This window comes from Chinchilla lanigera, unplaced genomic scaffold (genome assembly GCF_000276665.1).
Source record: "Chinchilla lanigera isolate Chin_1 unplaced genomic scaffold, ChiLan1.0 scaffold00035, whole genome shotgun sequence".
Taxonomy (NCBI): Eukaryota; Metazoa; Chordata; class Mammalia; order Rodentia; family Chinchillidae; genus Chinchilla; species Chinchilla lanigera.
The window spans coordinates 687,509-705,883 of NW_004955436.1; the positions used below are offsets into that span (position 1 = coordinate 687,509).

An 18,375-nucleotide genomic window follows, 5' to 3' on the forward strand; every position below is an offset into this window, starting at 1 on the left:
CCTTCTTAGCTGGTCTTTGCCCTGCCTCCCCAGCCTGGGCTGCATGCTTCCTCGATGTGCGTGTGGCCTGGCTAACCAGGCTGTCGTCTGGGTTCAGAGCTTGCTGCCTGCCCTGCTGCATAGACAGCTGGTGTTCGTGTGGTTTGAATCTTTTATCAACTAGGGCAACTTGTTGGCTCACTGATGGCCTTCCTCAAGTAAAGAAGTCTTGTGATAAGTTCTCTTGTGAGTCTCTTACCTCGCTCCCTGTCTCTCTGGCCATTGGGTTGAGCTTCCTTGACAGTGCTCGTAACACCTGGACTTGGTCGCTCAGCTATGCCGCTGTCTCTCATTTTCCTGTTGGTTCCAGGAGGCAGTTGTGCTGCTTTGCTGTCCCCGACAATTAATGCCATGTCTGATCTCTGGGATGTGCTCAAGACAGCCACTCCTCGGTGCTTGCTAATGACACCCGTGTGTCTGTCAGGAGCCCTCAGATCTGTGACTGTCCTTGACTGAGACATAGGTGTAGGATGATTGTTAGGCTTCCCAGCTAAGTAGCATGCACTGAACAAAATCCTCTAAATGGGGCCTCAGATCCTGCCAGGAGCACTTCGTGTGTATTATTTTTTTCAACGTCATGGTGTGTGGAGTGAGTTCTGTTTGCTGTGGTGCAGACTTACATGGCATTGGAGTCACGTGGCTGGGCCCACATGTGTGCCTCAGCTGGTGGACAGGCTGAGTGGGGAGGAACAGATGTCTGAAAGCAGGAGTATGATGGAATGATGCCTAGCACTCCAGTGGAGGCCTGACAGACACACGGATGGAATGATGACTTTTCTATGGCTTTCCATTTTGAGACAGCCTGTCAAACAAGTGTGCAGAAGGTTAACCTGGGAAGCAGATGAAATAACCTGAAAGGACAGAAGCTGCTTAATGATTCAGTCATGAAGTTAGCTCAAAACAGAGTAAAATACAGAAGTTGGAGGTTGTACTGAACTCTCGGTCCTCAGTAAGAATGGTCACACTTATATCTTTCCTTTGTTTTCTTTTTTTGCCAGGTGATGGTTGTGGGCACATGGTGACCTATCAGGACAGTGGCACAATGACATCTAAGAATTACCCAGGAACTTACCCCAATCACACAGTCTGTGAAAAGACGATCGTGGCCCCAGAGGGGAAGAAGCTGATTCTGAGGCTGGGCGATGTGGATATCGAGTCCCAGACCTGTGCCTCCGCCTCGCTCCTCTTCATGAGCTCTGTGGAGCAGTACGGTAAGAACAGAGTGTGGTGTCCCTGAGCAGGGGAGCGTTCAGGTGTGGGCACGTCATGCAGTGTGCTGTCTGACCTCAAAGCCTAGCGCTGAGCGGGAAACTCTTGGTAGCTCCGATGGAAGCCTGAAGCTACAAGGACATGGAAGGAATGTGGGAGAGCCCAAGTGTGTCAGCAGCCTCGTCTGAGTACGAGTCTTGCTGAGAAGGGGTTGGAGATGTGTGGCCTTGCCTCGAGCATCTGTGCTTACTTGGTGGCCAGTGTTTATTGGGTGGAGACCACGTGTTTCAGGTGCTCTGTGAGGAACTCGATTGGATGCAGCGGTGATGAGGCAACACTCTTCTCACAGAGCTTGCATCTGGGGATGGAGGAAGAGGAAACAAACAGGTGAGCCTAGGGCAGCTCAGGAGGTGAGAACAGAAAATACGGAATGGGAAAATCATGGCATCCAAACGCAGTGTTGCGCCTGTTCCTGCACCTGTTGGTGCTGCCTTGGTGAGGATAGGGGAGCCTCTCCCACTGGGGACATTGCAGCCGAGACCTGGGTGTGTCGTGGAGAGGGGACAGCAGCTGCCAAGACCTAACAGCCTGTGACAGTGGCTCTTGTGCCCGTGGGATGTGCTGCTGTTAGCCGAGCTGGGCTGATTCTGAGCTCCAGGTAGCGGTTTGGAGTTGAACAATTGCACAATAAAGACAAAATCCTTTATAAAGGTTCTGAGTTTAGAGATTCTCTGAAGTCCTCTATAGATTCAGATCCAAAGCTGATAGAAGGTTCAGGGAACTTCCTGTCTGCTGTTGGCTCTTGGGGTTTCTTGGATGCCTCTATGATCACCTGTTTCTGCTCTCTGCTCGGAGTCCGTGCTTTGCTCCTGGTGCCTCACTGCTCCAAGCCCAGCTGAGCCCCAGGACACTCAGGCCCCATGGGAAGGAAGATCTGAGATTGTTCTCCATTCCTGGGAACATTGTGTCTGCTTTAATGACAGCTGGATTCTCTGACAAACTCGAGGTGGTTTCCATATCATTGGCCATCACTCTTTAACTGGCACAGTCACACTGGGCAAATGACACTTGGAGGGACACATAAGGGCCCTGGAGACCCTTGGTCACTGACCATGTGCTAATGTAGGTGGGTACCTGTCAGGGATCCTTAGCCAGAAGATTCCTTCCCATCCCAAGGAGGGGTGAGGAGCATTGGAGAAGCACTGCCTTCCCTGGAGGATGACCTGCAGTTCCTCCTGCTCAGAGCCAAAGCTCATCTCCTGCCATGGGGAGGGAGCAGAGCAGGACTGCGACGTCCCCTCCGTGGGTGTTCCCCCTGGCTCTGGTGTGGTCCCTAATAAGAAAAAGATGAAAAAGGATGGATCAACTGAGCATCTCCACCTGGTGCAGGTGACCTGCCCTATTTTAGGGCAACCTCTCCACATCTCCAGATTCTCGAATTTTCAAGATTTAGACTCCTCACTAAGAAATGGATAATGAATTGTAGTTTATTTGTAACAATGAAGCCAATTAAATGTTTATTTCTCTTTAAATTTTTAAAATACAAAGTTATGTTTGTTTGTTTTGGTTTTTCTCCGGTACTGGGAATCGAACTCATAACCTTGCACTTGCCAGGCAGGCACTGTGCCGCTGAGCTAAATCCCCAGCCCATGTTTGCTTTTTGGGAACAGAATCTCCGCCCATAGAAATCAATATGATCAGTGCCTATTGTATGCTAATAGCACACATTTTCTAGCATCTCACATCCATCCTTGGTAACTATTAATTTTTTTCTGCAGATAAACTGAGGCACAGTGATGGCAGAGATCACAGTGCTAGGCAGTTACGGGCTGGAAGGAAGACTCATTTCTGTGTCTTCAAGACATCGCTTTCCACTCCCCGCTGCCCTTCCTGATGCTATGCACCAATTCTGCCTAAAACACATAGTGAATAAATTTCATGTGGGGATGTTCTTAAGACAAAATGTTTAGTGATGCTTAGAATTTCTCTCTTCTATGGCCAAAGAGTTTCTCTGACCAAAAACTCTCACCAGACTGCAATTTTGAAATAGCGCCTGGTCCGATTGGATGCCTTGAGAGTGCAGGCAGAGGGGATATGGCTTGGCCCAGGCAGTGACCAGAAGCAGAGGTGCAGGGCACCGGCCTGAGTGAGGGCCACGCAGATCCTGTAGCCACATGCTCCAGGCTGCACTACTTTGGCGCCTGGGGCTTCTGCGTGTGCAGGGAGAGGTCTCCAGACAGTCCGGTGTGGCTGAACTAGAGTGCTTTTGGTTTTCCTGCCTGGGATTTTAAGACCCAAAACTAACAGAATTTTGAAGATAGAGTAATATTTTGAAAAAGAGTCAAGATTTCTGGCCTCTATTTGCAAGTGGTGCTGGGCGTGGACAGAGTGGGACCAGATGGGAGCCACTAAGGGCTGTGCTTATACAGCACTGTCCGCACCTCTCAGTGCCGGGCACCACGGCCGGGTTATGCAGTGTTGACGCATAGACTTTGGTGTTCTTAAAGTCAACATCTTGCTAACAAAATGAGTTGTAAATAAGTGTGAACACCTATACCAGCTTTCCTAATAATCAGATGAATATGCACTTGGTTTCTGCATGTTAGAAGGCCTGGTACAGACAAGCTGGGTTCGTGCCCTCTTTGGTATTTGTCATCATCATAAACACTCGTTCAGGCTCACACACCCACCAGAAGACAGGACTTTGTGTCTGTGGCTGAATAAGAAATGAATGAAAGCACAGAAATGGATGAAGTGAAACATATCACCTTTACTTTAGTAAATGTGTTAGGTTTTATAAGGAAAATAACGTTCTGAAGATTTTTTAAACATTTCTTTCACTTTTAAACTTACAGAATTTTTTTCATGAATTATTTATATACTGTTAAGATCATGTGCATTATTATCTTAGCCCCTGCAAAAAAACTCTAAATGTTTAAGTACCACAGTTTGCCTGGTTGATGCTGTTAGTGTAACTAAGGGAACCTTGGGTTTTTATTTAAAAGGTCAGAGTAACTGAGGCCCCCTCATAAAGGAACACTAATGTCAGTGTTTTGGTCTGAGATCCAGGTCAGGAGCAGGAAGCATCTCGATGTTCTGTCTTTCACTCTTCTGTAATCTTCATACTTCCTCCTCAGCCTTGTGTTTTGCACAGTTTAAAGAGTGCTGACCAGTTATTTTTCAGAATGTCAGTATGGCTTGATTTAACTTTCTCTGTGATTAAACTTGTATGATGCATTTCTGTCCCACATAATTCTACTACTTTTTAAAGTCATTTTTAAAGGCTTGTTTACAACAATTTCCAACACTGGAATTTGTGAGGTGGACTTCGAGAAAGATGGTGGAGTGGTGAGCAGCACAGAAAGAACCTCTCCAGTTGCTGGTGTCCAGACACTGGAATATAGCAACATGAGGAAGAGAAGGAGGGAAATGGGTCCCCAGGATCCAGCGAGGATCTGAAGCAAGAATTGAAGCCTATGGGGAAAGCGAAAAGAAACCTCAATGCCAAAGAAGGAGGTGGCAAGAGGTGCTTTCTCCCTGGGGCAGCTTGAACCTGTGATGCATAGTGACTGTTGGAGACCACAGAGTCCTCCACAGAGCAATGCACCAGTGGAACAGAGCAGTGGAAGCAGTGGACTGCAGTAGCTGGTGAGATATTCAGGTTCAGACACCACAAAGAGAGGATGAAAGGCCAGTAGCCATCATGGAGAGGGAACAACTGAGCTCAGAACTCCAGGCATCTGTAAGCTGGCTCCATCTAGCAGCTCCCACTGCCAGGGTGAGCCACAGCCAAGTTCAAGCTGGTAGCAAGCACTGGAGTGTTGTAGGCTGAACAAATCGGATTTCAGCCCAACAACCAGAAATCAACGTGGACATCAGTAGAACTAAAGGTGCAGGCTTGCTAGGATTACCAATGCCCCACCCTGAACCTATGGCTGGCATGCTGGGATGTATCAGCACAGATCTGGGCTTTGTCTGCCCACTGTCTACCAGTACAGCAGAGACACGGCCTGAAGTGGACCTCTTTTTTCTTCTTTCTTTTTCCCCTTTTTCCTTGATTGTTCTTGTTTTTATATGATTGTGAACATTGTTTCTAGTTTTTTTGTTGTTGTTCTGTTCCGTTTCTTTTATTTCTTCATTCTCTCTTTCCCTTCTGTCTTCTTTACCAGTTTCGCAAATTTCTCATAATATTCCTTTGTCCTGCAGCCTTGCTTCTAGTCTCTTCCTCTTCTGTTTCTCTATTTTCCCCCCCAAAAACCCCTTTAAAGTTTCTCTTTTGAGGGTAAAGTTGCCATTTGAAGGTATATTTACTGTGTAAAATTTTCTGGTTTGTTTTAGATTTGTTATATAACCACAAATATAGTTCATAAAGTTAAAGGTGGCAAATTAATATTTACCACAGTTTGTCATTTTCTAAGCTGTTTTTGATGCCACTGTTATTGCTGATTGTACAAAGTGACATATAGTGGACCCTTGACTTATGAACTCAGTTTGTTCTCAAGGGTTGGTTGTAACTCATGTTATCAATTGGAGGTTCAGGCTCCTCTACACAGCCTTCAAAGTCAGCCTCCTGTATATAGGCAAATCTCAGTGTCCTTAGAGAGACATTGGCCCCAGATTTCTCAGTTAACACCATACAAGAAAGGATGTTGTAATGTTTTTTCCAGAATTCTTCAGAGGTTAAATTTATATCTAAGGCTATCTGGAAGCACAAGTGGCCTGCGTTTGGGTCATAACTCAAGATTTTGGTCATAAGTTAAAATTAAAATTCTTGTCATAGCCCAAGTTGCTCATGTATTAGGCCAGGCTGGTTGTAACTCAAGGGCTCACTGTAATTGTTCTTGTAAAGGGAACAATCCAAGGGAAAGAGATAATAATCATAAATATATATGCACCAAATGCCAGAGCACCCAACTATGTAAAACAAATACTAATAGATATGAAAAATCAAGTAAGCACTAATGCAATTATAATGAGAGATCTCAATACTGCAGTCACAAATAATACAATTATAATGGGAGATCTCAATACTGCACTGTCACAAATAGATCAACTAGACAAGTAATCAACAAATATCAGAACTGAAACAAACTTTTGAACAAATGGATTTAGTATATGTTTACAGTGTTCTACCCCACATCAGAATAAACATTCTTTCCAGCTGCACATGGAACATCTAAAATAGACCACATACTAGCTCATAGAACATTCTTAAGTAAATGCCAAGAAATTGAAATTATCCTATGCATATTAAGAAATCACAAAAACAAGGACATGTGGAAATTAAATAACACCTTCCTGAATGACCAGTAGGTCACAGGTGAAACAAGGGAGAAATGAGACAGTTTCTACAATTAAGTGATAATACCAATAGAACATACTGGAACTTATGAGACACATTGAAAGTAGTCATAAAAGGGAAAAAATGTCAGGGGAATGAGTTTGAGACAGGGTCTCACTATGTAGTTCAGGCTGGCCCTAGACTCACTATGTAGTCCAGGCTGGCCTTGAACTCACAGCAATCCTCCTGCCTCAGCCTTCCAAGTGCTGGGATTATAGATGTGTACCACTATACCCAGCATTATAAGGGGAATATATAGTGGTAACTTACCATATCAGAAAAACAGAATGAACTCAAACAACCTAATTAATGTTGAACCTCAAGTTTCTATGAAAAAAAAAAAAAAAAAGAGCAAATCAAGCCAAAAGCTCATTTGAAGGAGAAAATTATAAAGATCAGAACAGACATTAATGCATTTGAGACTAAGAAAACAATATAAAGAATCAATGAATCAGAGTTGGTTCTTTGAGAGAGTAAATAAAATTGACAAACCCATAGCCAACCTTATAAAAACAAGAAAGAAAAGATTCAAATACATGCAATTATAAATAAAAAGGGAAATCACAGCAGATCCTGCAGAAATCCAGAAAATCATCCATACATACTGTCTTAGTTACTTTTCTATCCTTGCTGAGACAAAATATCTGACACCCAGAGTTAAAGGAGGAAAGGTTTATTTAGCTCACAGTTTGTAGAGACTAGTTGGTTTCTCTGTGTACTTCAGGGAGGAATGGCAGCAGGAACGAGGAAAAGATAGACAAGAGACAAGAGCTGGGTCAGGGGGAGGCAGCCTCTTTACTGGATGGGTAAGAGGATCCTTAACAACAACAATAGGGGCATTTATTTATACCTTTGCAAAGTTAGTATCACGAGACACAAGGTTGCCTAGTGACTAATGAATGAATTGTCCAGGCAGAATGCTTTTCTCAAGACTGAGGTAGCTTGACTGCTTTAGGCACTCTGGCTCTATCCTTCCCTCGCACATATGACCAGTTTCCAGTTTCAGCTACTCCCAGCACAGTCTGTAATTGGCTGGCTCCAAGGCAGGGTGGCATATGGCAGAGAGGCATCCATTCATGGCAGCTAAAGACAGCAAAAGCAACAAGAGGAGGAGACAAGACTTTCTGTCCCTTATATTGTATGCAGGTTACCCTCCCTAGGGCAGGTGTAGCACTCATACCCTTAATCCTAGACAGAACTATGCCAAACCATTCAGTGGGTTGATTTACTAATCACACACCCTTAATCCCAGCATCATACACTCTAGATTCAGCCACCTCTGAAAAAGCTCTGTGACTATGTGAGGCTTAGAAGGGAAATCTAGACACAAATCATAACACTGCTTTGAAAACCTGTATTCTAATAATATGGAAAACACAGAAGAAATGACAGATTCCTGGATACATATGAGTTACCAAAGGTGAATCAAGAAGATATAAGAATTCTAAATAAACCAATATGAGCCAGTGAAGTTGAAGAGGTAATTAAAACCCTACCAACACAGAAAAGCCCAGGTCCTGATGGATTCACACTGCATTCTACAGGAAATTTGGAGAAGACCTAATGCTGCTTCTTCTCAAACTCTTTAATGAAATTGAAAGGGAAGCAATACTCCCAAATTCACTCCTGGAAGCAAATATTACCCAGATACCAAAACCAGAGAAGGATCTGACCGAAAAAGAACTATAGGCCAGTCTCCCTAATGAACATGGACAAAAAATATCATCAATAAGATATTGGCAAACAGAATAAAGCAAATCATCAAGAAGATTATACACTATGACCAAGTAGGATTCATCCCAGGGATGGTTCAACATACACTAGTCAATAAGTATAATACTCCATATTAACAGATCAAGGACAAAAAGCATATGATCATCTGTAGATGAATAAAAGGTGTTTGATGAAATCCAGCACCATTCATGATAAGAGCCCTACAAAAAATTGGAATAGATGGTCTTTATCTCAATCTGATAAAAGCCATCTATGACAAACCAATAGCCAACATCATACTAAATGAACAAAAACTGAAAGCTTTCACTCTAAAATCAGGAACAAGACAAGGATGTCCACTATCACCGCTCTTATTCAAAATAGTTCTGGAAACATTTGCCAGAGAAATTAGAAAAGAGAAAGAAATAAAAGGAATAACAATAGGAAAGGAAGAAGTTAAATTATCATTATTCACAAATGACACAATACTCTACACAGAAGACCCCAAAAACTCCACCAAAAGACTTCTAGATTTAATAACCAAGTTCAGTAGCATAGCTGGATGCAAAGTCAGCACTCAAAAATCATTAGCCTTCCTGTACACAAATAAGAAACTCACTGAGAGAGAAATTAGGGAAACAATACTTCTCACAATAGCATCCAAATAAAATGAAATACCTAGGGATCAATCTAAAAAAGGAAGTAAAAGACATTTACATTGAAAACTACACTACTCTGAAAAAGGAGATTATAGTAGATATCAGAAAATGGAAAGGTATCCCTTGTTCTTGGGTAGAAAGATCCAATATAATGAAAAAAGTGGCCATAGTTTCAAAATTGTGATACAGATTTAATGCAATCCTGATCAAAATACCAATATCTCACAGAATTAGAGAAAACAAGCCTGACATTTATTTGGAACCAGAAGAGACCAAGAATAGTCAAAACAATTCTGGACAACAAAGGCAAGGCAGAGGGCATCCCAGCCCTTGACTTGAAATCATACTATAAAGTTACTGTGATGAAAACATCATGGTACTGGGAAGAGAAAAAAAACAAAACAAAACAGACTCAAGGCTTAATAGAATAGATTGAGGATGCAGAAAGAACTCCAAACATATTCAGCCACCTTATCTTTGGCCAAGGAGCCAAACACCTCCATTGGAAGAAAGATAGCCTCTTTAATAAATGGTGCTGGAAAAACTGGCTTTCCACATACTGAAAATTAAAACTAGACTCATATCTTTCACCATGCACTGAACTAAATTCAAAATGGATCTAAATATTAAATATTACACAGAAACACTAATTCTGCTGGAAGATAGAATAGATAGAACTCTTGAAGACATTGGTATAGGTGAAGACTTTATGAACAAAACCCTGACTGCACAGGAAATATCACACAGAATGAACATCTTATTGAAAAGCTCTTGCACAGCAAAAGAAATCACCAACAGACTAAAGAGACAACCCACAGTGTGGGAAAAAATTTTGCCAGTTGTTCTTCAGACAAAGGGCTACTATCTAGAGTATATAAAGAACTTCAAAACAATCAGACTTCTCAAATTTAAAAGCCTAATCCAAAAATTGGCATCTGAAATGAATTCACACTTCTCAGATGAAGAGTAGAAATAGCAAATAAATATGTGAAAAAATGTTCAGCATCATTGGTCTTTTGAGAGATGCAAATTAAAACAACACTCAGATTCTATCTCACTCCAGAAAGAATGGCTACCATCAAGAAATCAACCAATAACAAATGCTGACGGGGTTGTGGAGAAAAAGGGAACCCTTATCCATTGTTGGTGGGAGTGTAGACTGGTGCAGTCACTGTGGAAATTAGTATGGGGATTCTTCAAAACCTAAAAGTAGAGGTTCCATTTGACCCAGCTATTCCCTTTCTTGTTACCTTTCCTAAAGAATTAAAAGCATCATACCACAGCAATATGTGTGCACCCATGTTTGTAGTGGCACAGTTTGTAATAGCTAAATTTTGGAAACAGCCCAAATGCCCATCAACTGATAAATGGATAGAAAAGACTTTTTTTTTTTTAATACAGTGGGGTACTACCCTGCTATAAAGAAGGATAAGCTTGAGACACTTTCAGTTAAATGGATACCCCTTGAGACCATATTCTTAAGTGATATAAATTGGACATATGTATAAATACCACATTGTTTCTCTGGTATGAGAAACTGAAAATGTAAGTAAGGACCAAAATGTAAAAGAGATGTTGGAAAATGGGAAGAAAATCTTCAAATGGGAGGGGGAACAAGAGAGAGGGAGAGGGAAAGAAAGGAAGGGAAAAGAAAGAAGAATGGAAGGAAAAGTGGAAACAAAGAGAATGGAAGGAAAAATGGAGACCCCTTTTGTAAATAAGGAGAGGAAGAGGAGTTGAAAGGAGGGGAGGGAAGTGTGAAGAAAAGAAGCAAGATGTATTATGTACAGGTGCGAATTCCATATGATGAATGTGGTCATTATGAATACCTAAAATGTACCAATAAACTTTTAAAAAGAAATCATGAGGTCATAGACCTCCAGGGGTAGGAATGAAACCTGCACAAAGGTCTTTGCCTCCCTTTCACTAGTGGGTTGCCAGGTGGGCACTGTGTGCATTCAGAATGGCGGCGAGTTTCATGGCTTCAGGTTGAGGCTGCCCCTGCACCCTTCTTTCTTGTTCAGACAGAAGTGGGGCACAAGATTTTGCCAGGACTTATGGATAAGGCAGTGCCTCCTTTGCAGAACATAAGTTTGGAAAACAAGCTCATCTTGCATTTGGGCCCATAAAATAATATGAAGGTAGCCAAATCTGTTCTAGGATTGATACATTCACATTTTTGTTTGTTTGTGTGTTTTTAAGACAGGGTCTTGCTATGCAGTCCCAGTTGGCCCAACTGTAAATCCTCCCGCCTCAGTCTCTTGAGTGCTGAGATGACAGATGTGTACCACCAGACTTAACTCTAATACATTCATTTTTAAACCTGTAATTTGAAGTTGCAAGCAAGTACTCTACTAAGTAATGTTATGGTTTGCGTCTGTACCCCCAAAGCCCCATGCAGTCATATGGGGGTGCTTTTCAGAGGCAGCTGAATTTAGAGTTTGTGATTGATTCATTGTCTAGTGCTGGGATTATGGGTGTGAGTGCTACACTTGCCCTAGGCTGGGTAGCCTACCTACAATGTAAGGGACAAAAAGAGTCTTCTCTTGCGTGCCTCTCATTTTGTTCTTGTTGTTTTTGCTGTCTTCTGCCACCATGGACTGCTGCCCCCTGCCATGTGCCACCTGCCTTGGAGCCAGCGGAGCATGGACTGAAACCTCCACAAACTGAGCCAAATAACCCTTTCCTTTCTTAATTTTGGGGGTCAGGTATTTTGTCTCAGCAATGAGAGAAAAGTAACTAAAACAGTAAAATCTCTTTAAATTTAAAACACTGACCAAGATATTTGAGATTGCTGCTTGGTACAGATTCTCACCCCTCCCTTTATAGTCATGATGTAAAATAATAGGTTAGTTAAGGAGAACACTTAAGTATCTTGACCATGGGAGAAAAGTAGGTACTGATTTGTGCACTGCCACATAATATACCCAAATTTACAACATGAAACATCTAATGTTGTTTTACTGAAGAGAGGAGACTGAGTTCACGTTGAAGATCGTTACTCTTATTTTCATTTTTATTAGAAATGTCTGTAGTACACTGTGATCGCATCTGTCATGGGGAGTTGCTCAGGTACCTAGCACAAATTAATTCTTTTTTATGTCCCTTTCCCCTGTCCTCCCTGCTCCATGTTGTTCTTCTCCCCATTTGCAGAAGGTCTAAGGCCCTACTCTGGTTTCTCACGTACACCAAACCATGTGATGTGTAAGCCGTGTGTCTGATTTATTTCACCTAACATCACAGTCTCAGGGTGCCTCCACTTTCCTACAGATCCTCAAGTTTACCCTTTTTCACAGCAGGGTAGTGCTCCATTGTGTGTAAACATGTTTTCTTTATCCTCTCTGTCCCGACTGCTCTCCTCCACCCTGCAGAGGCTGTGCTCTGATGCTCTCCCTGTGTGTCCTCCTTGCTGCCCTGTGAGGGAGCCACGGGGTCTGAGCCCCAGCAGCCAGTAGGAGGAGCAGAGTACAGACCCCCATGTGTCCGTTCGGCTTGGCATTTGTATTTCCACCACCTCTGCTGGTGCTCATCTTGGCACTTATAGGTCAAGTACCCTACTCTGAAATTCTGGTACTCGGTGTCCTCAGAAGCCTATTTCGAGCACTGATTCGCCACTGAGGATGTTTTGGGTCCAGAGCGTCCTGGGTTTGGGTTCAGAGCCGGATGTCCCAAACCCTTCCAGGTCCAAGTCACTGCTGACTCAAGCACTTGAGAAATGGGCATTCACCTGTGTGTCTGCTTGGAAAATTCCTGGTTTTCTGCCATCTCCTGCCGGCCACAGCTCCCTCCAGGCGACCTAAGCTCACTGTTGGCGAAGCCCGGCCGCCTTCCCACGCAGCCCAGCCTCACCTCCTCCCAGCCTTCTCCACCCCCACCTCCAGCGAACACTTCCTGCAGGCTGTTTTACATTTGCTGATGTTCTTCCTTCCTGAGGGCTCTTCCTTCCCTGCTTTTCCTGTCTCTTTTAACACACATGCACATGCGTGCATGCACGCACGCACACACACACACACATTCACACACACTTGCACATTCACACACACATGCACATACACACGCACGCATACACACACACACACATGCAAACAGCACTCTTCAGGTCACAAACCCAGGGCTGCCTGCTCTGGAAACCTTTGATGCCAGGCAGTCTCAACCCCTGCCTTCCTCAAGCTCAGAACCTCGCTGAACCTCCAGCAGAGCTCCGATTTCACACCAAGCAGATGACCTGGGCTCCGGGGTTTCCTGGGCCTAGAAGCACCCTTCAGCCATCCTTTGTGTCTGACTAGTGTTTACCATAGTCTTATCACTGCAAATGCACAATCAGCACCTAACAAGTCAAACTGTGTGTAGCTTAACTTGTGCAACATAATGTAAAAATCAGAATTTTTATAAAAGAAGGGTGTGAATGTCATTATTCATGCCGTAGCGGGTTTCACAGTGAGAGTCTCTTTTCCCCTCTGTGGAACTGGGGCAGACTGGGGATCTCATGGAACTGGTACTTCTCCCCACAAAGGAGCTGCCAGTCTTAGCCCTCACCTGTGTGCTGCCCCACTCCTGCCTGTAGTCCTAACGCCTTCTCGTAGCCTGTGGATCAGGTCCCTTGCCAGCCCTGACAAGAGGGAAGGCTCGAGAGCCTGCTCAGGGTCACTTGGCAAGATTAAGACTGCAGCAGGTGTTGACCTCAGACCCCAGTGCTGCACACTCCCAACCCACACGAGGTGAGTCGTCTACCAGGGCTGTGTCCAGGGAACCCCAGGTAAAGCTCTCTTGTTTATCACCTCCTGGAAGAAAGAGAAACTTCTCCAGGCCTCTCCAAGGGATACCCTAAGATTAAAGCAGGGTTCCGAGAAACCACTCCCTTGCAGAGAGTACCGTTGTAAAGTTTAGTCAGAATCCTAAGGGTACATGGGCAGTCCAGTGATGGAAGGAAGAAGTTTACTGAGGGACCCCCTTGCAGTCAGTGGAGAAAAACATGTTTTGCTGCATGATTTGCTGTGTAGGAGATCAAGAAGTTCCTACATTTCCTGTGCCCTGCCCCCTCTCCAGGACTAACCATTGCCAGTGTCTTCTAAGGACAAGGACCTGAAGCAGTGGGTTACGTTTGTGTTACGCTGGAAACGAGAAAATTGAGAAAAGTAGGAAGTCGTAGGGAGAGTTTAGACTCATAATCAGATTTCTCGGTTGCTTTTTAGAATGACACATCTGACCTAGTGCAACAAGATCGCATCATTACACCTTCTGATTATGTTTAAATTCCAAAGAAAAATATGCAAGACTGGAAGTCTCTATTTTACAAGTAGTTTGTATCTCTCATCGTATTAAGGAGTTGAATGCAGAATTCTTACAGAGAAACCACAGCATGTGAAGAGTCCTGTCAGCAGAATTGTCCATCTAGGTATTTCATCAACACTGCCTGTCCTCCCTCCGAGGTGGACTTGGCCCCGGTCACTGCCGGCTTTCGTGGGGAGCGCTGACCGCTCAGGTGAGCGGGGAGCCCTGGCACTGAGCCCGCTCCGCCTGGCCCCAGGCCAAGGAATTGCTCTTCCGCCCAGGAATCCAGAGGCTCATTTATCCACCCTCTGTCACTGATCTTTGTCTGGGAACCAGACACAGAAACTCCTCAGGGATGGTGCCCAGTGCACGGTGACTATGGTTTCAATGGTGTGGTCCAGGAATATCCCTTTTTTATGTTAATTTCCTTCCTTTTCACAGGAAAGGGCCCTGAAAGTTCTCTGCTTTTGTACCGTGACCCTTGTGCACTTAGCAGGCAAGGGCAAACCCTGCCATTTGCCTGCACTGGGAAACAGGTGGGAAATGGACACCACTCCAGTGTGTCCACAGTGCCAGCATTTCTGGGCCTGACTATGCACGTGCTGCAAGCCCGCACTCCGGGGCGTGCTGTGGACACTTCCCAGGCCCCTGGTGGTACGGCCGATGGCTGGCTGTGCCTGGGAACGGTTCCTTTGGCCCACCGGGCAGTTTTGTTTGTGATGAGATATGACACATGTACTTCAAAAGGGCTCCAGAGGTTAATCAGGGGCTGCAGGGGGCTCTTGCTGTTGCCCCTTCTGATTTATGCCAAAGCCCTGCCAGAGGGGAAGGGTTTTTTTAAAATGCTTCCAAGTCTCTCTCACAGAAGCAATAACTTCACTCCATCATTTTCAGTATCAGAACCACATAGCCACATGAGATGACCAGAACAGCCTTTCACCCAGCCCTCCATTGCCTCTGAGGCGCAGGCCTGGGGAGTTAGTGGGCGTGGAGAAGGGTGTAAATCACTACGTGCTGTCCAACTGCCAGAAGCCCAGGCTGCCGGGCTGGGCCAGGAGAGGCAGTTTATTCTTCCTGCAGAACAGCTCTCTTACTGGTTGTGTGGAGCCCCTCTCAGCTGTGGATGGAACGGTGGCCCCAAACAAAGGAGGTGTGAGAGGAGCTGACCGCTGTGCCCTGGGAGGCAGCTCCTGTGGTTCCCCGCCCTTTATTCCTCCTGTGCACAAAACCAGGCCATTGTCTGCCAGGCTTGGTCTCAAGCCTGGTGCCAAGGGCTGTGGTGTTGCCTCGTTTGCCACTCTTACAGCTCCTCGTGCAGCTGGGCTGCCAGGCTCAGCCCATAAAGGTGGCAGCTTTCGGTCCTTCTCTCCACCTAATGAACAGCACGTGGGCCAGCTGGGTGGGAATCTGTGATGCTCAGGAAGGCCGAGCCTGCCTGCAGATCGGGGCAGGGCAGGGCAGGGCGGAGGGACCTCACGTCAGGTTGCAGAAGGACACGGCAGTGCTCGCCGGAAAGCAGGTGTCCTGAAAGCTGTGAGCCCCGGCCCAGGGCCGAGCTAGCTGGAGTGGAGCCTGACCTTGCACTGAGACAGGTTTCCCCATCCAAGAATGGTGCTCTGCCAGAGAATGAGCCCCACTCAAAGTTAGAAGTCTCTGAGGTCTTGCTTGGGTTTCTAGTGAAATTTGTTTTTGTAAATGTTGAAATACTGGCTTCTTAAGAGTTGAGATGGAGGGTCCTCGCCAGACATGCAGGCCTGTGTCACTCAGAAACAGGGCTGCTCTGAGATGGGCAGCATCGGACAGTTGTGCTGTTGAGTGGACGTTACAGGACATAGTGACAAACCCAGGAAGTGCAGGTGGCCATTGTCTGATGCAGTCAGAGACTCAGTCACCAGCTGTACCAGGCCAGTGTGCTACTTCACAGCAGACTGCGTCATAGCCACAAAAGGGAACAGTCTGAAACGTGGTCAGAACACAGGTTGTAACTGTGTGGGCAACACCCTCATTGTCAGGTGTTGCACTACACACAAGTGAGTGTGCCATGTGGTGTGCAGCCGGCCACACAGGAAGTTTGCTTCCACCAGTGTCACTGCGCGCACGTGGGCAACACATGTGCTGTGGCATTATGATGGCCCAGGTCACCAGGCAGGAGGAGTTTCCAGCTTGGTTGTGGTTGCACGGGACCACCATCACACACCGCTGGGGCCGTGTGTGTGGTTTGGGCAGAGTGGTGGAGGAGGTCTCCCATCAGAAGAGAGTCTGTCAGAAAAGCCTGAGAACCTCACACAGGACAGACCTGGAGGGTCTCCGGTTTCCCTCTCACTGTCTGCCCCATTTTGCTATCTCACTCCTCATCTCCTCCAGCTCGAGGGAGGTAGTTACTAACCCCAAGTGCTTGAGGAGGAGCCTGTGTCTGTTAAGGTTGGAGTTGGGCGGAGACTGGGACTTTGCCTGGCAGCTGCGGTCCCCACCTGAGACTGTCTCTCCTGCCATAGTGAGATTGTGGTTGTGATGGAACCGTGAGGATGCCTTGAATAATGTCCTGTGCACAGAAAGGGCATGTCCTGCTCCCTCCTTCCCAGCTAGGTTTCTGCGGCACGTGGGTAAGGATGTGGGAGGGAGCTCTGGCTAGGGCAAAGGCTAATTAGAAGAGGATTCATCCTCTTTTGCTTTGAACTTCTTCTAGAAGTGTTTACACCCCTGTCATAACTTTAGGAGGGTGAAACCAAATTAGAATTTTACTATGCTTATGTGGTTTGGTGTAGAAAATCATATACATTACACAACTTGGTGAGAACATACACACTTATCTGTTTTTGAAAAATATGTATAATTTTGCAATCTTCCTTTCAACTCTTCCATGCAAAAATCTAAAAAGAATCCAAATCAGTTCTCACTGATAATCAATTTGGACTTCCTTGCTTCATAGTTTTCATCAGCACTCTGGACTGCTGTAGAAAGTTAAGCAGAAATGCGTTAGTCACTGTCCCATCAATGGGACAGATTCCCGACACCCACCACCTGAGGAGAGGTCTATTTGGGCTCGCAGTTTCAGAGGGAAAGTCACCACTGGCTCCAAGACAGAGCAGCATGGAGGTGGAAGAAAGCCGCTCCACCCATAGCGGCCAGGAAGCAGAGCGCCAAGAGCCAGTGACAGCAGGCGGAGCTGGGACAAAAACACCCTTGAGGTCACACTAGGGAGCCCTTCCACCTAGGCCCCGACTCCTACAGTGCTGCCAACCTGAGCTCATCCACGTAACCCTCCCCTGACAGCACAGCACCCATGACCTGATCACCTTCCGAAACCCACCTCAGACTACTTCCATCTTGAGACTTTGGGGGGACATTTTAGATCTAAACCATAGCAAGAGATTAGTAGCAACACAGTTTGAAGAGGAGTAAGTTGGTAAATGTAAAAGTGGGTAGGGAAGTATTTTAATTTATTAATAGCAACAAGTGATGGATATTCATTTTTATTGTTTGGTTTATAAAGCAAAAGTTTTCACCTATTACCTATGCAAAGAACAAAGATGTTTCAAACATAAGTCAAACAAACAGCAAATGGGAAAAAGTTGAGCACAGCAGTCTGACTCACTTTAATCTTGCAAAAATGCTTATTCAACTTCATTATACAAGGAAAGAGTCCATCTTTGATTGCCTATCTACAGCACTTATGAGTGAGTTAAACTTTATAGAAACCCATGTTACCGTTACACTGTTTTTTCTTGCTTCTGCATACTTGTTGACTTCTCCATGGTATATCAAAGAGACAAAACTAAATATGTTTTATATATCTTTTTGTTTGGGTTGGCTTTTTCAAACAGTTGCAAATAGAATATTTCAGTTCCACTCAAACAGTATTTGAGGGGCTGCCACTGCTGGGCACTGTGCCATGTCTGAAGACAAAGAGATGGATATGAAACATGCTTGCTCCGTAGAACACAGTCTGAAAAGAAAACAGGCATTAACATTATCAACCTGCCGGGCGTGTTGGCGCACGCCTGTAATCCCAGCACTCGGGAGGCTGAGGCAGGAGGATCGTTGCGAGTTTGAGACCAGCCTGGGCTACAAAGTGAGCTCAAGGCCAACCTAAACTGCAGAGCGAGACCCTGTCTCAAAAAAAGACCAAAAAAAAAGAAAAAA

The 18,375-nt window shown here is 45.1% G+C and overlaps 1 protein-coding gene across 1 annotated transcript in view; it reads left to right on the top strand.

Annotated features, from left to right (window-relative positions):
• Window positions 1-1,037: 1,037 nt before the first annotated feature.
• Dcbld1 (discoidin, CUB and LCCL domain containing 1) overlaps window positions 1,038-18,375 on the top strand; it is a gene marked incomplete at its 5' end in the record, with an annotated part of 38,407 nt that continues 21,069 nt past the window's right edge. Inside the window, 1 exon segment of the mRNA XM_013516615.1 lies at window positions 1,038-1,250. Coding sequence (XP_013372069.1) covers window positions 1,038-1,250 — 213 coding nt within the window.